Source organism: Phalacrocorax aristotelis, chromosome W, assembly GCF_949628215.1.
Source record: "Phalacrocorax aristotelis chromosome W, bGulAri2.1, whole genome shotgun sequence".
Classification (NCBI taxonomy): domain Eukaryota; kingdom Metazoa; phylum Chordata; class Aves; order Suliformes; family Phalacrocoracidae; genus Phalacrocorax; species Phalacrocorax aristotelis.
The window spans coordinates 30,182,272-30,204,140 of NC_134310.1; the positions used below are offsets into that span (position 1 = coordinate 30,182,272).

At 68.3% G+C, this 21,869-nt stretch overlaps 1 protein-coding gene across 7 annotated transcripts; it reads right to left on the bottom strand.

Moving 5' to 3' along the window:
* Positions 1-974: 974 nt before the first annotated feature.
* PALM (paralemmin) lies at positions 975-20,943 on the bottom strand. Of its 7 annotated transcripts, none has more exons than XM_075077340.1 (9): positions 20,759-20,943; positions 11,149-11,197; positions 9,855-9,935; positions 9,620-9,750; positions 7,894-8,017; positions 7,438-7,459; positions 7,102-7,164; positions 5,942-6,073; positions 975-4,416 (listed from the first exon to the last, which is right to left on the bottom strand). In XM_075077340.1, exons 1-9 carry the CDS (start codon positions 20,761-20,763, stop codon positions 3,830-3,832), a joined length of 1,194 nt encoding a protein of 397 aa, XP_074933441.1. In that variant the 5' UTR covers positions 20,764-20,943; the 3' UTR covers positions 975-3,829. The 7 variants fall into 7 exon arrangements, with proteins under 7 accessions (XP_074933441.1, XP_074933439.1, XP_074933444.1 ...); XM_075077338.1 differs by having other exon boundaries at positions 7,102-7,191; positions 20,759-20,942; XM_075077343.1 differs by lacking the exon at positions 5,942-6,073.
* Positions 20,944-21,869: the final 926 nt, after the last annotated feature.

Sequence of the window (21,869 nt, forward strand, 5' to 3'; positions counted from 1 at the left end):
AACGCGGCAGTGCCAGGACGGCATCCCAGCTGCGCTGCTCTTACCTGTGCCCTGGGCTCCGGGGTGGCACGGAGGACCTGCCGCGGCGGGGTGCAGCTGGACATCTCCCTTGCCTGGTGACAGACACCTCTGAGGCAGCATCGGGGCCAGAGACACGTAGGGCTGTGAAAGCGCGGTACCCCTGCCCCTGGCTGGCCGTCGCCATGGCTGGGACCTGCTAGCTGCAGGAGGGAGGAACCGAGGGGGTTCATTCTGCTGGGAGAGACCTGCCCGGACTGGATCCCCGGCAGCAGGGCAGCTCCTGCCTCTGCCCCATGCCGGCCAGCTCTGGTGCTGCTGGGGGGGAACAGGGGGCTCGTGCTGGCACGGCAGGCGAGTGTGGGCAGCGCGAGGAGGCAGTGGGCATCCCCCGCGTGCTGCCTGCTGCGCCGCTGGGCTGGCATCGGCTTTGCTGGGTCTTGCAGACGATGGGTGGGTGATGGCACCAAGTCCTGATAACTGGGCACAACTCTGCTGGGATGAAGGGACAGTGGGGCACTGCCAGGGCAGCACGGGAAAGCTGGCAAGCAGAGGAAGGGCTCCGTCACCCCCAGTGACTGCACAAATGCCCCTGCACGGTGCTCTTGCACCCATGAACAAACCAGAGGAGTGAGGCTGTGGGAAGCCTCTGGGCAGGGACAAGAGGAGCCACAGCCCAGGCAGTGAAGGGGCAGCAGGGCCCATCCCCATCATCCTCATCCCCAGCATCCCCAGCATCCCCATCCCCAACATCCCTATCTCCAGCATCCTCAACCCCATCATCCTCATCCCCAGCACCCCCACCCCCATCATCCCCAGCATCCCAGCCCCTAAATCCCCATCCCCAGGATCCCCATCGTGGCCCCTTCCCCAGTGCCCACACCGGGGTGCTGAGCACGGGTGCCAAGCGTTGGGGTGCCGTCCCCGGTCCCCATGCAGAGGGCGGAGGCGCCAGGCTGGTTGTTCACACAGTTTATTTGCTCGGTTCGGGTGTCTTACAAACAACGGGGAGGGCTGGGGAGAGGGAAAACTTCAAACGGCTTCGGCACAAGTGAAAAGCATGGGAGCGCGGGAAGTGCACTTCAGCGGAGCAGGCGGGGGGCGGCGGGGGCTGGCCGGGATGGGGCTGGGGTGCACGGCCGGGCCCCTCCGCCTGCTGCTGCTCAGCCCCCGCCGGTCCTGGCCCCGTGGGGACCTGATCCTGCTCCCTGCCGCCCTGGGAGCCGGACGGGGCCAGGGGCCGGCGCTGGGTCCGAAGCCAACCGAGGGGCAGAGGGTGCCAAGGGTGGGAGGAGGCCCTGACTTGGGGTCAAGTGGGATTGTGGGACTTGGGGTGGGATGGGATGGGTGGTGTGGACCCCCAGCGAGGGGGCGGTGGGAGGTGACGTGCATCCCTGCTGGGGACCTAGCCCTCACCTAGCCCCCCAGGATCGATGGGGCAGACGTCCCGCAGCATCCAGCCCCAGCACCCTGCTCTGCAGCGCCGCAGTGATGGGGCTCCAGCGATGCCCGTCTGCAGGAGGCTTCCCCTTCCCCTTCCCCACCCCGGGGGTGCCAGCCCCGACCCCCTTCCCCAGCTCTGCCTCACCCAGAGGCCCTCGGTGCCTGGCCAGGGCTTGGGGCCGGGCTCCCCACAGGGGGACTGGCACAGCAGCACTGTGAGCCCCCGCAGCCCCCGACGTAGGCCCCTGCCTCCCTCCCCTATCCCTGCAGACTCCATTGGGGGGAAAAATGCAGCCTGGGCAGTAACTGGGGGGCAGCTGGGATGTCATGGAAGGGGGTCACTGCTCACACGAGGGGCTGGGGGGGAGGGAAGGCCTTGGGGGGGGCTGAGCCCCATCCCTGGCTGCTCTGCGTGTGCTTTGCTGGGGGCTCAGGGAATCCCTAGCAACTCGCCCATCCATGCTCAGCAGCAGGGACCCGCTCGCCCCCACACCAGGACCCCTGCGCGGTGCCTGCTGGCAGCGGGGCTGCGCTCCTGGCCGGCTGCGCCCTGCCCAAAGCTCCCGTGCCTCCGGGGTGGTGGGGCCTGGGCACCACCAGCCCGGCCGCACGGCCGCAGCCGGCTCGGGCAGCTGGCGTGGGGCACCAGGCGCCAAAAGCAACCCTGGCCTGGGGCTGGCACATGGTGCTCCCAGCCCTGGAGTGTTTGGGACAGTGCTGGCAGGAGATGGGGCCCCTGGCAGCAGCCCCCGTGCCAGGGCAGGGCAAGACCATGCCCCTGGCCCGCTGGACCCTCAAGGTGGTGAGGGGGGCTCAGCAGGAGCCGCAAGCCCAACCCCTGCGAGATGTGTCAGCTGCTGCAGCAGAAGCACCCAGGGTTTGGGCAGGGCTCAGCACCCACAGGTGCCACCGTGGGGCCCCCCCGCCCTCCCCGCCTGCCCCAGCGGGTCTCAGTGGGGAGGAAACGCTGGTGCTGGTGGTGAAATCCCCGCTGAAGGGCTGGGGCATCGGGTTGGGGGAGTAGGGAAAGCTGCTCACAGTCCCAACACGGACACAGTGTCCCAGGGACTCCCTCCATGGGACACTGGACCCCTGGCAGCTCCCAGTCCCAGTGCCTGGGCTGAACTGGGCTACCCCGCTTGCCTCAGGGAGCTGGTGCTGCAGCCCAGGGCCCCAGAAAGCAGCTCTGCAAAGCTGCTGCTGCCAGGCAGCAGAGGCAGGAGCAGGACACGGTGCCGGGCCACCCTCCTGCTGCTGCAAGGGGGCACGGAGCTCCTGCCCCATCCCCATCCCCATGGGGCTGGAGCCCCCCAGCTCCCCTTCCCTCGCTGCCACTGCCACCTACGTCACTCCAGGACATGGGCACCGGGCCACGGCACCGCTCGGCCCCCTCGGCTGGTAGAGCCCAGCGACGCCAGCGTGGCAGCCGAGACGGAGGAACGGCCCCGCGGGAGCCTGCGGAAGCCTGTGGCATCGGTACCTGGATGGTGGCAGCCGTCACTGCGACCACCAGGGCGAGGAGCTCCGGCACAGGGAGCCGAGTCCAGGGGAGAGGGGCAGGTCTCCCACCTGCAGCCCTGGAACCAGGCTGGGGCTGACCCCATGGACGTGCTACACACGGGCCCCTGTGAGCTCCTGGCACGATGGATGCTGTCCTCAACGCCCTTCCCTGGCCTGGACACGCTCCATCCCGGAGGGGCTCACAGCTCGGGGAGCTTGGCGGCGTGGGGACAAGGACGTGGGATGGAGCGGGGGCATCCACGGGCAGCCGGAGGGGATGGCCCAGGGCCTTTCCCCACAGGAGAAGCGGATGATTGAGGTGTGGAGAGAGGGGCTGGCGTGGGGCTGGCTCTGTGCCCTCCGCAGGCTGAGCCAAGCGCGGGTCCCGCTGGCCGCCGGCTCCCCAGGAGTCATCTACGGACGTGGCAGCGTCCTCCGATCCCCCAGCCCGGCCGGCTCCATCCTCCAACGGCAGGTGGGAAGTTGCCAGTGAGAGGAAGGAAAGGCTCCAGCGGCGGCGGCAGCGAGAGGGCACTGGTGTGGGGCAAGGCCGGGCCGTGGGTGGGGGCGGGCGCACCAGGGGGCGAGGGGGTCTCTAATAAATATCACAGGCAGCGCTGGTGGGGTGCGGCGTGGGGCAGGTGTCGGGCAGACGGGGTGAGCGGTGCCGCGGCCGCGGTTCGCTGCTGCCCGCTGCGGCTTCGCAGGTGCCACGTTGGATCTCCCCGACTCTGCAGAAAGAGGGTCCATGTCCGGTGGGGGAGGGAGCCCGGCGTGCCGGGGCGGCGGGCCTGGCTAGCGGGGGGCCGGGGCGGAGGGGTCTCGGCGGGGGCAGCCGGCTCTGGTGGCGGCGCGGTGCCGGCGGGGCTCACATCACCGTGCAGCACTTGCAGCGCTGCTTCTTCACGTCCGTCTCCTGCTCGGCCTCCTTGGCATCTGTGGTGTTGGTGCCCGGCTTCTGCCCACCCGGGCCCTCCTCCCCCAGCGGCTGGGCGGCCGCCGGCTCCAGCGCGGTGCCGTTGGGCGGCGCGTGGTCCTTGCACGCCGGCTCCGGCTTGCTCTCGGCGTCCTCGATCACCACCAGCTCAGCCTTGATGGTGCCCTCCAGCCCCAGCACCTTCTTGGTTTCATCCTCGTCCTCCACGTTCTGGTAGCCCATGAAGATCATGGTGACAGGCTGCTCCCGGCTCGGCTCCGTGCCCTCGCCCAGCGGCAGCGCCGTGGTGCTTTCCCGTGGCTTGGCCTGCAGCCCCGTGATCTCCCGCCGTGGCGTCGGCTTCTGGCTGGCTGGGGCACTGCCGGCCTCCTCGCCGGCCTTGGCCGGGGCCTCCCGCCCGGCGGCTTCGCTCAGGGTGGCCTCGTCCGCCTTGTGCAGGAGCTCGTCGACCTCGGAGGAGCTGAGGGGGTGGGCCCCATTCTGCAGGGCCCCGTCCTCGGCGCTCACGGCGTGCACCACTGCGGGGACAAGAGGAGGGAGGGTGAGGGGGGCTCGGGCCGGGGGGTCAGACTGGGGGCACAAATCGACCTGGAAAAGCTCCTGCTGGTGTGACCCGCTCAGACCTGGATACCGTGCGGGTGGGGAGCGGCACCTTCCCCTCCCCAATGGCCCTGGCACCGAGGCTGGGACCCCTTGGCAGCACCCAAACCCCTCCTTGGCCGGGGCTGCTGCTGGACCCCCCCGCCCAGCATTGCCTGGCCGCTGCCCGACAGCAGACGGGGAGGCTGAAACAAAAGCACAATGCGAGGAGCTGTTCCTGGCCCTTGGCACCTCCGAGCGTCAGACCCGGCGAGCCCTGCGGGAGCCACGGCCGTCTGCCAGGTCACCGACAGCCTGCCAAGCTGGCCGCGCTCACCGCGGCGGGGCGGCGTCCGGCTGGCGCCCGGCTCGGCCGGGGCCGACACGGTGCTCTGCGGCAGATCGCCGCTGCCACCTGTAAGACCCCAGCGAGCTGCCCCACCGCGTCCCACCATGTCCTGCCGCATCCCGCCGTATCCTGCTGCCTGTGGCACCCAGCGGCCCTGTGCCCAGGAGGGGACAAGGGCTCTTCTGCCGCCGGCACACTTCGCAGGGCTGCTTGCAGCGCTGGCGGCAGCAGACGTGTGTCACGGTGAGAGCGGCCTCTGGCTCATCTCATTTTCCACTTGACCTGGGGCATCATGCGATGATCAGCGCAACAGCCTCAACAGCCAGTCGATGGGGTGATGCACAACGAGCCCGGGCAGGGACGGCTCGGCCGGCACCAGCGCACGGCTGCCCCGGGCCGATGGCTGCGGAGGCGGCTCCTCGGCCTGTCCTTGGAGCTGGGGGTCCCAGAGCAGCAGGGGGCCGAGCCAGGCAGCACAGCCATGGCCAGAGGGGGATGTTGAATGGGAGCAGCTGCTGGCACAGCCCGGTTTCCTTGGAGAGGCGGTCAGTCCACTCAGCCACCACAGTCCCCAGTAACGCACCCCACCTCCATGGCATGTCCTTGCCACCGAGAGGAGCCATCCCTTGGGTGTCACCAGGCCCTTTGAAGCAGGCTCCCGGAGGTTCCCAAAAGCAGGGGCCGCAGGCAGGGACCGGTCCCTGTCTCTACACCTCCTCTGCGCCCGGTAGCCATGCTCCCTCTGCCAGCCTGGGCTCGTCCGTCCGACGCAGTGCCAGTGCTGCTGCGGGATGGGCTCCCGAGTCTTGGACACAGCAGATCCTCTTTCTCTGCTCTCCAGCAGCACGGGATCGTGATGTGCAAACCAGGGCTGGCCCGTTGAGACCATCTACACCATGTGACCGGGACAGATCCCACGCCGGGCTGGCCAGGGCACAGGATTGGGACCGGCAAGGGGGTGCCCTGAGCCATCTCCCCTGCAGAGCTGGCAAGGATGGCCAGGAGCGTCCCCAGCCCTTCCTAGCCCCGGCACCTGCCGGGATGCTCGGGCAGCCGCTCCCTCGTCCCCTGCCCTTTGCTCCTGATGCCGCCGAGCGGTGCGGGACGGGCCGTACCTTTCAGCTCATCCTCATACACTTTGACCCCCTGCAGACAGTGGTTCTGGGGGAGCAGGGTGGTGCTGGACAGGACCTTGGTCTCCCCAGTCACTCTGTCCTTCTCCACTGTGATCTCCACCGAGTACATGGCTGGGACACAAAGAGGACAGCGCGCGTTATGGTGGCCCTGGCCCTCCCCAGCCCCTGCTCAGCACATGGCAGCAGCGGTGCGGCGTGGTGCTCAGCGGCGTTAGCAAGGCAGCAGGCAGCAGTGAGGAGGAGTGAAGGGCAGAGGCAGGTGCGACATCCCGGGCACAGCTCTCCTACCAGGACCCGCGGGGCCGTCACTGTTCTGGCGCTCCTGGCATCACCTTACCTCCACGGCTTCTGTGTCCCCCAGGCTGGGGCCCAGCCAGGCCCTGGAGGCACCGTGGCAGGCGGCGCCGCGTCCATCTGTCTGGCCGGTGAGCGGTGCTGGCTGCGGGGGCCTGGGCTGGGAGCCAGGCTCGTGCTTGCGGGAGGCAGTGTTCCCCGCTGAGGGTGCTGGCACTGGGGCAGCCCCTCCGCCCCCGTGGGATGGGCGATCCTCGGCATCTCTCCTTCAGCTCCCGGCCAGTCCCTGCCGGCACCAGGGTCGCCTCGGCCCAGCGGCGCTTTGCTCCAAGGACCCCAAGATGGGCTCTGCCCAGCACCGGTGCTGCAGCCCAATCTCAGCCATCCCCCCCAAAACGGAGCAAACCCCTCCAGCAGCGGAGCTGGCCGCAGCCCCCCAGCGTGGGCACCTCGGCCCCGCACATCCCTGCAAGCTCCCTGCCGGCAGCCAGCCTTGGAGGCGTGAGCGCTGGTGCGGGGTCAGCCATGCCGGCAGCGGATGCTCCGCTCGCTCTCCTGCGCTCCGAGAAGCTGCAGAGCGGAGGCAAAGGATGAAACTGGAGCAGAGACATGGAATGGAGGGTGAGGGGGGCCCTGAACCACGAACCAACTGTGGGGTGGAAGCGAAAACAAACCCTCTGATTGCAAATAACTGATGTTCTCTGCCTTGGGCTTGGAAAGCCATCGAGCGGTGTGGAGCGGTGGTGGCAGGGCTGTGGGGCGGGCAGCGAGCTGAGGGGCGGCGTGGGAAGGGAGGGGGGAAGCGACCGGGAAGGAGCGCTCCTCCCGGGGAAGTGGGCACCCACCTGCCTTCATCATGTCAGTGCCTTCCACCGCCTTCATGGGGCTGCTGGAGACCTTCTTCTCAGCTGGAGATGGAGAGGAGAGGTGACCGCCTGCGCCAAAACAATTGCCTGGTCATCCATGTGCCTGCAGGACGCCCCAGGGAGGGTGGCATGTCCCCCCACAGGTGGCACCTGGGACAGGCTCCCCCACCGCAGGGCATCGCTGCCCAGGAGGGGACAGGGATGGGGCTACCCCGGCTCCCCCCACCCATCTGCCCCAGCACCGGGGCAGCACGAGGGGGCAGCGGGTGCTGCCTCCCGAGAGCAGGAACCGCGGCCGAGGCGGGGATCACCTACCCTTGACTGTACCCAGGGGACTCTGCAAAACAGAAGGGAGAGGTTAGGAGCTACCAGGAGATGCTGCGCACCCACCGCCCGCGCACCCACCGCCCACGCACCCATCTCCACCAGGGCAAGGCACCCCTGGCCCAGCCCTCCTGGCACAGGGTCGACCAGGCAGGGGGTCTGAGGGTGACAGGGACATGTGGGGTGGCCAATCCGCCCAGCTTGGCTGGGCCCAGGGCCCACTGCAGCCGTGCCAGCGCTCCGGTGCTCCCTGCCCTTGGACCCTCCACCAGTGCAAACCGCCCGCCACCGTGCCATCACCCCGGCAGCTCCCTGCTCCGTGCCAGCAGCAAGAGCCAGCTCCGGTCTGGTGGGGGCTGAGCAAGCACCGACCCCCCAGGCACCCCCTCTCCCCCTTTACCCCTCTGGCAGCGGGCAGCCCTGCCCACGGAGAGCGGCCGTGCCCACCTTCTGCATGTTGGGGATGGCCTCTGCCTTCTCCTCCTTGGCCGGTGCCGCCACCTCCGCCAGGTTCTCCTTGGTGGAGGCTGCCGAGCTGCCGTTCTCCAGCGTCTCCAGCTCCTTCTCCAGCCTGCGGGGAGAGTCGGGGCTGAGAGGCCACGGGGAGCCGCGGTGCAGGCAGCCACGAACATGGGCCAGCAACGTGGCGCAGGGGAGAGGGGAGGCACAAATCAGCCCCTGGGCTCGCAAGGCACAGGGACAGGCAGACAGACCTCCGGCACGGCCGCCGACATCTCTTTGCAGGGCAAAAGCGTGTGTTTGCTGGAATGAACCCAGGGGCTTTACCCAGTGGGGGATGCCATTACCCTTAACCCCGGCGCCCGTCGGCCGCACGCCTCCACCTGTCTCCGCGGGGCAAGCGATGCTCAGGATGACAGTCATGGCCCTGCAGCTGCTGAGCGACCAGGGCGGCCGCTCTGCTGACAGCCTTGGCCAAAGCGGACGGAAAAAAGTGGACTGCAGCCACCAGGCAGCAGGACTGACCCCACGGTGCGACCACCCAGCTCTCGCTGCTCCTGTGCAGTGACTGAACCAAGGCCGCCACTCGCTTGCCAGTGCCCTCGCCCGGTGGCATGGAGCAGCGCCGCTCCGTCACCGTTCCGCTCCCACACGTGTTGCCCGAAGCCTGTCTGAGCTTCCCACGAAGGCGACTGCCTGTTCCCAGCCACAGAGCTGTGCCGGCAGCAGGGCCCCACCAGGACGCGGCAGAGGTCAGGGCAGTCCCCACGGATTCATGTCTGTGTAAATTAGGGCCCCTCTCTCGGCACGGTGGCAGCATCCCCCGGCAGAGCCTCCCCCTTAACTCCCGTCTCCCCGCAAGGCGCCGGCGGAGGAATGCACCACACCATTAGACGGACACAAAGGCCCCTTCGTGCCTGACCCCTCTCTGCACCGATGCTCCGTAATTAACGGCGCAGCCGTGACTGATTGCATTCTTGCCGGGCAGCCGGGCTGCCGGGACACCTCCGTGCCGGGGCTCCCGTCCCCCCCGCCCCCGGCCGTTGGCAGCCCAGGCACAAGGGAGCCGGGCAGGGTCTGAGGCTTCTCCCGCCGCCAACCTCCCACCCTGGCCCTTCCCCAGGGTCCGAGCCACCGCAACGGGCAGAGATGTCCGCGGGGATCCAACCCCTTGTTTCCCTGCCTCTGTGATCACTGGTGCTGGGCACTGAGCAGCCCCCTCAGTGGGCCGAGCCCCCAGCCCAGCCCTGGTCCGCAGCCCCACAGCTCCCACTGATGCCCTGCACAGCTCCAGCTGTGGACGTGGGTGTGGGGACAGCCCCGGGCAGGAGCGCGGCTGGGGGTTTCTGTGCTCAGAGCGGCCACGGGGCCGGGTGGGCCCCGGGACCGGCCGCAGCCCCCCGACAAATGCCCCAAGAACCCAGGCGGACGGGTCACGGCGAGGGCAGCAGAGCCCTGGCAGCGCCGCGGAGGCACCCCCACCCCGGCAGCTCTGTGCTCCAGAGCGGACCCTCTCCTCCGAGCATGGCTGCAGCTGAACCTAAGTGAGTGCGGCGGCACGGCAGAGTGCCTGGAGCTCCGCGCGGGGGACCGAGCTGCATCTCAGCCTCCCATCTGCCCAGGGGGAGAGAAAGTCGGGGGGGGTGGTCTCTGGAGGGACCCAGGCACCCTCTGAGCAAACCCCTACACCCTGGCCCCACACCATCCCCATTACCTCTGGATTGTTTCCTCCAGCTCCTTGGTCTTCACCTCATCCTCCTGCATCTGCTTCTTCATGGCCTCGTCCTCCTCGGAGGCTGAGGCCGGGGCCCCCTCCAGCAGCCATCTCTCCCGCAGAGCCTTGGACTGGGGAGCAGAAGGGGGTCACGCTCCTGCCTCCCCACAGCCCGGGGGTCCCTGGCACACCCCCGGTTCAAAGGCAGCCCGGGGCGGTCCCGGGAGATCCTCACCTTGAGATGCTGCAGCTGCCGCCTGTCGTCCTCAAGCTGCCGCCTTTTGTTCTCGATCTCTGTCTGACGTTTCCGCTTCTCCTGGAGGGATGAGAGCGGCAGAGCCGGGGTCGGCATGGGGAGGGGGTCGGCACCAGGCACTGCCGGGGCGGGGGCACCTCCCCCCAGCCAGGGCAGCATCCCCGGAGCGGGAAGGAGCTGGGTGCAGGGGGCGAGGGGCTCCCAGGGGGTCAGACATGGGGACACGAGCTGTGCCTGGGGCTGCAAAACTGGCCTTGGGGACAGCCCACCAAGAGCTCCCCAGCCCTGCGTCATGCCCCTGCCCTCGTCAGGGGAAACTGAGGCACGCAGGGTGCAGAGGAATCAGGGCAGAGCCTGGAGTCTGTTCACCATCTCAAAACATCCCCTTCCCCTCAGCCGGCCCCGCCGAGCGAGCTGGCCAGCGCGGGGGGAACCAGCCCCCACGGCCTCTCCCCAGCCCTCCCTTGCCGCGCACCCTGGGGCTGGTCCAGATCATTTCAGCAGCGTCGGTCCCAGCCCGGGAAGCGTCACCCGCTTCCTTTCTCCTCTGGCCCAGAACAATTTGCCCTTTGTGCGGCGGAGATCGGCCAGTAGCGGGATGGGATGGGGAAGGTGGCAGCCCGTGGCAGGCAGGGGAGCTGCTACGGGGCAGCCATGGGGTTTAAAACCAACCTGGTGCCCTGCTCTGTGCCGGGAGGGGCTGCCTGGCACGGCCCCCCACTGCTCGCTAACTAATATAATTACTAGTGCTCATAGCAGGCAGGGCCAGATCCTGCGCGATCCTCAGCCCTTCCCTGGGAAAGGAGGAGGGGGGAATCATCACTCACTTCCCTCTCACTCAGGGCTTGTCAAGGTGCTGCTTCATCAATTAAAACTCCCAGCCGCCTGTTGCTCGCCCCGTCCCTCTTTCAGCAACGCAGAGCCAAGCCCTGCCGCATCCCGCACCCCAGCCGTGGCACGTCCCTGGGCAGAGCCACCGCAGGGCAGGATGCCCTGGAACAGGCTCCCGCGAGTCCTTGTTTGGCTGCTGGAGACCCCCTGCCCGGGGCTGGGTGCCCACACGGGCTCTCTGGCTCCTGCCCCTGCCTGCAGCCTCGGAGCCGCCTCCCGGGCCGGAGGCAGGGGCTGGGAACGCGGGCGCACGGCCCCTGGCCCGGCTCAGCCGCTGCGCCCGCGCGCTGCTCCCCGCCGGCCTCTGCCCCGCGTGCTGCAGGCGACGCCAGCTCAAGGCCCGGCGCACTCGTCGCGCGCTCGCAGCGCGCAGGGGACTCACCGCGATGGCCTGCAGCCTCTCCTGCTGAAGGGTGCTGGCCTCCACGACCCTGCAAGAGAGCAGAAGAGGCAGTGAAGAGCGCGGGCGGTGGGTGAATGGGGACACTGTGCCACCAGCGAACCGGACGCAGCGCACGGACAAAGGCTGAACTCTTCCCTTCTGCCGGCTCCTTTCTCCCCTTCCCCTCGCCCCCCTGGGGTCAGGCACCCCTCACCCGCACAGTGCCTCCAGACACCCCTTGGCCCCCTGCCCTGCCCAAATGCCCCGGGGAGAGGCACCTGGGAGCGACCCCGCGTGGCCGGACCCACTCCTCCCGCCGCCGCGGCACAGATGGAAACGGTGACCACGGAGAGGCTGGAGTGGGACGGTTCTGGCCACCCCTGTGGTTCAACCTGGCTCACACTTTCCATTCCAAGCCCATTTCTTGGCTGCTGACACCTTTCCCAGACAGTGACCTTTCCGGGCTGCGCGCACAGGCACACACGCGCGCACACGTGCACAGACACACGGACACACACAGGCACACGTACACAGACACATGGACACGCACAGACGCGCACATTGATTGCAACAGGCTCTGCTCCAGCTGGGGTTTGTGCTCCTGGGCCTGGCACCCGCCTCCACGACATGAGCTGCCACGGCCGTGCCTCGGGATGCTGCCGGCGGCAGCCACCTCGCTGGCTCCGATGCAGCTCTCCGGGGTGCAGCTGGGCCCCGGGGTGCTGCGAGGAGGGGGTGCCTTGACCCCCTGCAGCCACGTGCCCACGCGCCCACCTTCCCGTGTCCCAGTGGCGCAAGCGCCGCGGGCCAGCCTGACCTGCCAGCCCCGTGGGGCCTGGCAAGAGCCCCCATGCCGCAAAGCATCAGGTGCAGGTTCAGCAGTGGGAGCCGCGGAGCGGGGCTGTGGGCATCTGCCCGGGGGCCCGGCTGCGACTGGGGATGCTCCGGCGCCACAGAGAGCCGGCTGGCTGCTTGCCAGGTGATGCTAACGAAGTGCTTAGCGGTGACAGTAATTAGGGTGGGAGGCGTGGAGGTATCGTCAGGCGATGGATCATTGCCACTTACTTCCCAGAGCAAGGGACAGCAGAGCCTGCGAGGGGGCAGCTGCACAGGCGGCCGCCCTGGAGGAGACGCCAGCATGGAGACGCTGGTCCGGGCTCCAGTCCCCGCGGCCAAGCCCTTCCTCCGGCCGCTCCCTCGCACCCGGGGCTGCCCTGAGCGAGCGGGAGGGAGAAACCTGGGTGGGGGGTCTGCACTCCCCAGCCCAGAGCAGGGTCTGGGTCTGGCCCCTGCCTGTCTCTGTTCCTGCAGCTGGTGGGCGCTGAGGCAGCGGAAGGGAGAGCTCTTGGACTTAATTTATGCCAGTGGTTAAGTGCACATCCATTTTCGCAGCTCCCAGGAGCTCCTGCCCTGGCTGAGCGTGTGGAGCTGAGATGGCTGATGAGTGGGGGTCAATGGGACGCCCCTGCACCTGCCTCCCCCCGGGTCCGTCCCTGCACGCCTGGCTGGGCTTGAGGGCTTTGCAAGCGCAATTAAAGCGAGTGGCAGACAGTCCCTTCCCAGCGGGCAGGAGGGAGGGAGAGGGGCGGCCGCGGGGCACCGGCAGTCCCAGCCCGCGTGGGCGGCTCAGGGCGAGCAGGGGACAGGGAGGGACAGGCAGCGCTGTGTCCCCAGCACAGCGGGAAAAGCCGTTAGCAAGGAGCAAGTGCCAGAAGCCCGGTCCCACCCCAGCCTCACCGTGGCGGCGTGCTCAGGGGCAGCCGGTGGCGTGGGGATCACAGACCCGCCGACCCAGTTTGAAGCCATCCCCGGCTTCATACGGTACCAGCCACAACGGGAGCAGAGCCGAGGCCCACGGAGGGCAGCCACAGCCCACCTCGGTGTGCCCATTTTCAAACATAACATGGGCTCCGAGGTGCTGCCCAGCACCCGTGGGCTGCAGACACCCCAGCGGGGGCACCGACCCCACGCCCCAGGTTTCTCCCCATCTCTCCTCTGCCCCACTGCTGCATCACCCGTTCCCCCAGGGACGCAGGCTGGGCTCTGCAGATGGCCGAGGGCTGGGGGCGGCGTGGGCGGGAGATCTCGGTGCTCCCATTAAGGGCTTTTACTAAAGACGGTGTCACACACGGGGCGGGCACAGGTTGCTGCGCCCCACACACCCTGCCCCAGCCTCCCTGGGCTGGGCTCTGGCCGCACCTGCCAGCACGTGTGCCCTTGCACACGCATGTGCCCTCACACGAGTCCTCCACCGGAGGGGACAGCACACACGTGTGCAAGAGCTGGGCTTTGCAGCAAATCAAATGGGCTCTGCCAGGGTGACAGGACCCCCTGCCTCCACCTGCCACCTCCTCAAAGCCAGCGATTAACCGAAAGCCGCTCAGAGCCGCCCGTCCTCCCCTCACCCTGCACCACGGGACCCCGGCGGCGTGTGAAATCCAGGCCAGAAAAACAAACCGGGGAAGGTGTCGTTTTTGTAGCGGTTATTTTTGTGCTGTTTGCGGCGACGCTGTGGCTGTTTTGCAGGCGCAGGCGCACACCCGCCGCTCGCAGCCTCCCGTGTGTCACGCCTGGCAGCCCGCGGCCCGGCGCTGCGCCCCGGGTGGGAATTAAATAATTACAAACCCAAAGAGAGTCAGAGTGTCTGCAAGTCCCTTTGCTCTCCCCACTCGCTCTTGCTGCCGCTCCCTGCCCGGCTGCGGGGTCTGAGAGCAGCAGCACCCGGCACAGGCGGGCGAGGGGCCGATCCTGCTCCCGCCCCAACTGTCCCGAACACTGGCTGCACCCTGCAACCACCCTCCCCGTGGCGGCAGCCGCTCCCCTGTGGGAGAGGGCCTGGGGACAGAGGGTTTCCCAAGGGGGGCCTCCTCTGCTGACCCACCGGGGCCACAAGCGGGGTCTGCCCTTCCTCAGCCCCGTGCCCGGGATCTCGCCTTGCCCCCGGACACAGAGGAACTGTCTTTCTCAGGCAAGACAGACCAAAAGCAGTTGCACAACTTGGAGATGGAGCCGTGTCAAGGACGGTGATGGACCTGGCGGGGCCCCACGAGACAGCCCCAGCACGGGGGTGTGGGGGCTGTGGGGACGCAGGGCCCTGACGGGGGGAGCAGCACCCACATCAGGGCCCGACACCCTGCCCCGGGCTCCAGCCCAAGGGGCAAAACCTCCCTCTCCCCCCCCAAACCAGCTCCAAACCAGCAAGGAACCCGCCGGGAATCGGGGCAGCTGGGATGGCTCGCTGCAGAGACAGATTATGTGCAAAAGTTGAAGGGAGGAACCGGCCCCCCCGGCCCTGAGTGGCCGTGGGGCCAGGCTGGCACCAGCCCCACAGTGCCGGGGCTGCCCTTTGCCACGGCACCTTCCTGCTCTGGGGTCACAGGTCCCCCCAGAGCCTGGCTCCCAGCACCCCAAGCTCCGAACGCTTTGGACGAGGGCCTGCTTCTCTCCTGGATCTTGCCCCGTTCGATGGATCCAAACTTTTACAGCATTCCTGAAACGTTCTGTTCTGCTTTTCCTCCCTCCTCCATCCTCTTTATTTTCCATTATTTCTACAGTCTCCGCATTCCCGGGTCGAATGCCAGGAATCTTCCTGGCCCAAGGAGAGACGCAGAACAGGCTGGATGCCCCTCGCTGCACCCTCCCGCCCCGGCCCCCCGTGCCCCTGCAGCCTGCACACCCCAGCCCTGCTGTGGGGCCCTGGGGGGAGCTCCCGCCCTTGGGGGACCCATCCTTCGCCCCCAGACCCTGGCGCTGGGGCAGAGCGGGGACAGCCCCGGCGCCCCCAGGTCTCTGCCCACTGGGACAGGGCGGTGAGGTGGAAGGAGGGTGGAGGGGTCCCAAGCCCTGCGACCAGACGCCAGGTCCCAACGCCTGCCTACACGACCACCGTGGTCTCGCAGCCCCGGCCGGTGCCGGTGGGGCCCCGCAGCCGCCGCCCCGGTGACTGATGGCTTCGCCGAGCCAGGAGGCGGTTCCCTGGCAACAGCGCCATGGCAACGGCGCCATGGCAACGGGAGGGGGGATGCACAGCGCAGGCAGAGGGACCGAGGGGGCCCCCGGCCCGGGCAGCCCCTGGGCTGGAGGCACCGCTTCCCCCCTTGCAGCCGCCCCCGCCACTCCCTGGGCCCGGCGCTGGCAGCGGGCCAAGGCCATGGCTTCACCAGAGCCTCCCCGGAGGATTCGGCCATGCCAGCACCGGCTCCAGATCCATCCTGGGTGCCAGGGAGGGGCAGAAAGGTGACCCCAGGGCCACTGAGCCCCTCAGGAACCAGAAGCCCAGGGGAGAAACCCAAAGCGAGCCCTTCCTGCCCCCTCATTTCACCCGGTCTCATGAGCTCCGGTTAACAGGCTCATGCTTTTCCACCCGCCGTCCACCGTGTGCGTGTCCCGGCTCTGCTGGTCCCGGGGCAGCTCCTCGAGCCGTTTCCACGTGCACGGCGCAGCAGGGAGAGACACGGGCCATGGCATGGGAGATGAGGTTGACAGGACCAGGGACACAGGCGGCACCAGGGGATGACACTCCGGGAACTCTCACCTGCAAAGGCAGCAGACCCCGGGCCCACGGACGGATCCACACACACATGTGAGCACGCACATGCCCCGTGCACGCACCCGCGCTCTCCCTTGGCTCTCCAGCTTTCCAGCCCTGCTGATGCTGCCGTTTCCTACCATCACAAGGGAAGCCTGTGACCTTTTGTCTCCTCCCCGCCTGACATGAAACAATAATGTTTATTTGCCTTCCCCTGTTTTTTCCCATTAGCTCATCCAAATGTGCGAAGAGCCGTTTCAAGCTGCTCCTCCGCTCCCCTGACCTCTGCTCCCTTTCCACCCGCTCAGCTCCGAGCCAGGGGGCACCACCACCCGGACCCCCGTACTGACACTAGCCAGCCACGACCCCAGGGAGACAGGCCCTGGTGCGGGGCCCAGAGCCCGTGTAAACGGCAGCACCGGTGGCAATTGTGGGACCGGTGCTGATTTACACCACTGTTCCCGTGCCAAGAGCCAGGCCCCTTGGCCAGGCCTGGAGTGATGCTGCCGTGGGGAGCGTGCCTGTGGAGAGTCTGCAAAGCCTCCGTCACGAAGCCATTAGCAACAGGGCCGCTATCGAACGCCCTCGTTGGCAGCGGGCGCGGAAGGGAGGGGGCCGCAGCAGCCCTGGGGCCGGCACTCATCGACCGCAAAGGCAAATAAATCAGCGGCCAACACTCCGGCGGGGATGGCCAGAAAGCTCTGCTGCCGAGGAACCGAGCGCCGGGGCTGGGCACAGGGTCCGACCCGCCCGCTCAGCGCCTGGTGACACGGGGGCTGCCCCTGCCCTGCCCCACGGCGCCAGCTGCCTGCACCCCACAGCCGGCCACATCACCCCAGCGCTCGGTCCCGCTCCTTCCCTCTCCGTGAGCCGTGCCCTCCCCACGCTCCCGCTGCCAGCGCAGCCCCATCCAGTGCTGCTGCCCCGGGAGGAGATGGGGACGCGGGAGGAGGAGATGGCAGCCCCAGGCTCCTGAAAACACAGGATGCATTAGAGCAAGCAGAGCTGCCTGATTGATTCTTCGGGCTGAGACGTGGGCTGGGAGTGCCAGGAGAAAATGGATCCCATGAATATTTGATGAACGGAGGCTTGGGGAGGGAGTTTGATTGGAAAATTACAGATCTTTCAAACAATGGTTCAAGTGCCCTCCAAACACTTGGGTTTCTAGCTCCCTTCCAGTTAGAGGAGCAAAGGCTCCACCAGGAAACTCCCCCACGATTTATGAATGAGAGCGGAGCCGGCCTCTGCCCACACCTGGGAGCACCGAGTGGCTGGGACAGGCAGCCCCAGCGCCGGCCCAGGACACGCCGCCCGGCTCCCCGTCACTTTGGGGTGGCCCCGGCCGTGTCACTTGGTCCCCGGATTCCCATGCACACGAGGCAGCGTGGCTTTCGCACACCAATGTCATGAACACAAGCACGAGTGAGGCTCCAAAGAGCCGTCAGGAACATGGGTCCTGCCCGCACTCCTGTCACAGGCAACCCCGTGAGACCCAGGCACCCGCGGGGAGCTCAGCCCTCGGCGCCAAGCCAAGGGGCTGGGCTCAGCCCACGTCCAGCCGTGCTCCACCAGGAAACACCTGGCTGGGGCAGGATCCTCCCCGGCTCCTCTCTCTCCTCCTGGGCTGCTGCAGGGCTCATCCTCATCCCCGAGAGCGGCTTCTGTCTGGGGCCCGGGGGCTCGCTTGCCTCCGGATGGAGTAAGGAGAGACGCAGGAAACCGGGCTCCCGCGCACACCCCTGCCTCCAGCCCCGAGCTCTGCGCCCCAGCGCACGTCGCCTCCCCAGCTTTCCTCCCAGCCCTTCCTCGCTGCCGCCACCTCCACCGCCGGAGACGGGCCCGCGCCACAGCCCGGCCGAGCCCCAGCACGGCTCCCGGCACGGCGCAGACCGTGTGAACCACCGACCACGCGCGGGGAAAGGGGCTGTTCCTGGCCAGGAAGCGGGAACGCCAACACCAGCAGCTTCCCAGGAAACCTGCTCCCGTTTCTGCCCAGCCGCGTGGGTCCGACTGAACTCTTGAGCCCCAAGATCCGCCATCCCCGAGCGGGGCTGGGGTGCCATTGTGCAGCCGTCCGTGGTGGAGCTTTATGGTTTCCTCCAGGAGAGCTGGGAAGGGCAACGGTGCCGTCCCCTCGGCTGAGCACAGGGACTGGGACAGACCCAACCCCCTCTGGCTCCCTGCAGCCAACTGGGAGGCAGTGACGGTCCAGTCTGGGGAGCATCAGCTGGGTTTTTCTTCTCCCTGGAGGCAGGCAGAGAGCAGGGTCCCAAGTCCCTCCACAAAGGACTCCCAGGTTACTCCTCTGGCAGAAATCTCCCTCCTTCCCCCGGGTTGGCTTCAGATCAGGGACAGGCAGGGTCGGAGGGCAGGACCAGGGCAGACCCCGCTCCGAGGAGACCCCAGACCTCGAGCAGGGAGCAGCAACCCGCTGAGACAAACTACCAGAGCAGCCAGACGCAGAGATGCAAAATCTCCAGCAGCTCAAGAGCATCAATGGCAGCGGGAGAAGAGGACAGACGAGCAGCCCCGACAGGACCAACACAGCCTTTACAAGATCTGGAAGCTTTCAGCCAAATCTCACTGGGCACCAGCGGCTCGTGGCAGCCAGGACCCTCCTCCAGCCAGTGCCAGTGCCAAGGCAAAGCAGAAGCCAAGGCAAGGCCAGCAGCACGCTCCCCAGCACCCGTTATCTGCCGCAGAGCCAGGCCAACGTCAGGGGAGCACCTCGCTGTGCCCCCACCCACCCCGGGACTCTCCTAAACCTCCAGCCCCACGACCAGGCTCTGGATTCGAGGGAGCAGGACTGACCCAGTGAGACCTGGGGCAGGGGTGCCAGAGCTGCAGGTCCCCCCAGAAACCTGGACCCACTCAGGGGAGCACATTCGGGCATTTTAACTTCTGCACGTTTATTCCAGCCCAAAAGCTCGGGAGCCTCCTCCCGAAGAGCCGCAGCTGGCTGAGCGGCTGGAGGGGCCGCACCGGCGTTGCCCACACAGAAGCCACGCACGCCCGTTTTGCTTTTTGGCTGTGCCCCACGCCGGCAGACAGAACTGCGGGGAATACGCTGCTCCCACAGCTCGGTGGGGGTGAGCCCCCCGCCCCAGGTCGCTCGCAGGGTTTCTCTCAAAAGGAAGAGCCATCAGCAGGTCCAGCGTATGGAGCTGGCAGGAGGGAAGCCCCCATGCCCCCCCACAGGCTCCTTGGCCCTCACCAGGAGGGTCCATCCGGAGCCTCGGCTGCCGGAGGAGCTCGGGGTAGAGCAGAGTGGGGCGAAAGGCAGCATGTGGACCCCAGGGGCAGGACCCACCATCCTGCCCAGCGCCGCTCCCCACTTCAACCCCAGCCCTCAACGCCTCCGTCCCAGGTAACCCCGCGCCCGGTCCCTGCAGCTCCTCCGCCTGCTCCCCACGGCGCCCCTCGGTTCTGCCCTTTCCCTTGCTGCCTTTTGGCAAATCATGCACACATTTTCCTCCCCAGAGAGGCACTTTTCTGAAGGGACTGACGCACCAAGGAGATGCCCAAAGCCACGGACCTGCCTTGGCGAGCTCTTGCAACACAAAGCCTCCAGCAAGAAGGGGAGCTGCCCTGCCTCCCCAGCCCCACAGATGCTGCACCCCAGCCTCTGAAATGTCCCCAGGCCCTCGCCGGTGCCTCCAGCGCTGCTCTCAGCCCAAAGCCAGCCAGAGCCCCCCCCGACCCCAGGAGACCGCCATTGCGTCCCTCACCAGCACACCACAGCTCCACAGGGCTCCCCAGGTGGGAGGCAGACGGCGGAGAGCGGGACCTGTTGAGCACCCAGCATTTCGCTAGCAGGCGGCCAGGGTGCAAGACGAGGTGCCCACGAGGAGCTGAGGGCAGCTGACCCCAGGCTGGCTGGATGGATCCCCCCAGTGCCAAACCCAGGAGATGCTGGGGGGACCCTTGTTTGCCACGGTGGGGACCAGAGCCATGCAAGGGAAGGAAAGGCCTGGATGAGACAGGGCCAGCCCGGCTGGCTGCTGTCGCTGGTACCCGGCGCGTTGAGCAGCCGACCAGCCCCGTGCTCTCCCAGCACCAGCACGCTGCAGGCGGGAGCTGCTGGAGTCCCTGAGGGGCAAAACCGGGGCGCAGGCAGGGTGGCCCCCAGCTACCAGCCTCCCAATGGCCTCCACCTGCTCCCTCCTTCCCCTCCCACCTGCAAAGCCCCACGCCCGGCTCCGAGCCCGCCTGCAGGCACCGACTGACCGGGCAGGGCCCCACCGCAGCACACAAAGGATAAGGCCGAGGCCGGAGAGCGACCCTCCGGCAGGAGCCGGGGTGCAAGAGTCCCCCCGCCGCGGCGGGGTCCCTCGCAGAGGGCCGGGGGTGCGTGCGCAGGGAGGGGTCCGTGGCTTACAGCCACCCACTCACGCCAGCCACACGCAGAGGCAACAACAGGTTCAAAACACAAAAATAAACGCCCTTCCCACCCCCCCGCTTCCCGCACCGCTGCCAGCAGAGACTCGCCCCCCCCCCCCAGCCCCCGCTCCGGGGCTCTGCCGCTGCACCCCGAGCTGGCGCCTCGGCACCCCACAGCAGGGCAGGGACCCGGGGAGGGGCGGCACCTGCTGAGCAGCATCGGGGGAACGCGAGGGCCCGGTATCGGGGTCCCGAGCCCCAGCTTTGGGGGGTGTGAGCCCCCAGTATTGGGGCCCTGAGCACCAGCATCTGGGGGGATGTGAGCCCCCCGTTTTGGGGTCGCGAGCCCTGGCATCAGGGGGGTGCGAACCCCCGGCTTTGCGGTCCCACGCCTCGGCGTTGGGGGGAAGCAGGCCCCTGGTATTGGGGTCCTGAGCCCCTAGGATCGGGGGATGCAAGCCCGCGGCTTTGGGGTCCCGAGCCCCGGCATCGGGGGGGGGGGGATAGGAGCCCCCAGAATGGGCTCCATGAGCCCGCGGTGTGGGGTTCCCGCAGACCCGGTGCGGGGGTCCCGAGCCCCGGCACCCGGGGGGCCCCCCTCCCCGGTACTGCGGTGCTCAGCCGGCGGCCCGGGGGGGGGCCGCGGCCCGGTGCCGGGGTCCCGCGCCCCGCGGCGGCGGCGCGGCCGGAGCCGGTACTCACTCCATCTTCCAGGCGGGCGGCGGCTCCGGCGGGGTCGGGCCGGGCGAGGCGCGGCGGAGCGGGGCCGGCGGCCGCCGGCGTCCCGGCGCTCAGGGCCCGGCGGGCGGCGGCATCCCCGGCGGGGCTGCGGGATGCGCAGGGATGTCGGGGCCGCGCCGGTGCTCCCGCCTCCCGCGCCGCCCGCACAGCTCCGTCTGCCGGGCGCGGCCCGCCACTGCCGCCGCCCCTCACCCGGCCTCGGGGCGCGGCGCTCCCCGCCCGCCGCCGCCGGCGCCCCCGGGGCTGCGGCTGCTTCTGGGGTGCGGGGCGGGGGGGGCCAAAGGGGGTCCCGGCCGCGCGGTGCCCGGAGCTGGCAGGCTGCAGGGGCTGCGGACGCTGCCGGCTCCTTGCCGCGGGCAGGGTGGGCCCCCCGACAGCCCCCCCCCGGGTCCCCACCCTGGGCACTACCCCGGCCAAAGGCCACGGTCATCCATCCCACCGAGCCAGGGCCTCCGCATCCCCGGCACGCAGCCCTGACGGCACGAGGGCCAACCTGGGAGACGATGGAGAAAGGGGGAGCCCGGACTGCGCATCCCCCCTTGCCACTCCTCTGTTTCCCAATGCAACCTTCACGTTGGGCAAATGCTGGCAAACTGACACAGGAAACCCCAAGCCAGCCTCCGACCATGGTGACGTTGGGAAATCTGCCTGCTGCCAGGGCAAGAGCTCTGCACTCGGCCCTGGAGCAAGCCTAGCTCTGCAGCGATGGTCGCCCCTGGCAGTGGGGCCCCTGTCCCCCCATCCCAGTGCACCCACAGCCTCGTACACCCTGCAGCCCTTCTTGCAGCCCGGGGGAAGCAAACTGCCCCTCCGCCCACAGCACCATCCCAGAGCCAGGCGACCTCTGGAGGGACCAAAAGACGCGTAAGATCCAAGCACAGCACAGTGCCTGCACGGCCTGCGCAAGCCAGGCTCCAGCCATCCCCAGGGATCCTGCCACGTCCTGGGAGGTGTCTGGGGATGTGGTGGAGCCCTGCTGCTCCCACCACTCTGCTGAGAGGAGAGGGGTTTGATCCTGATTAGCTCAAGGCACAAAAGGAGCCAGAACTGGGTTGGGAAGTCTCTTTGCTTT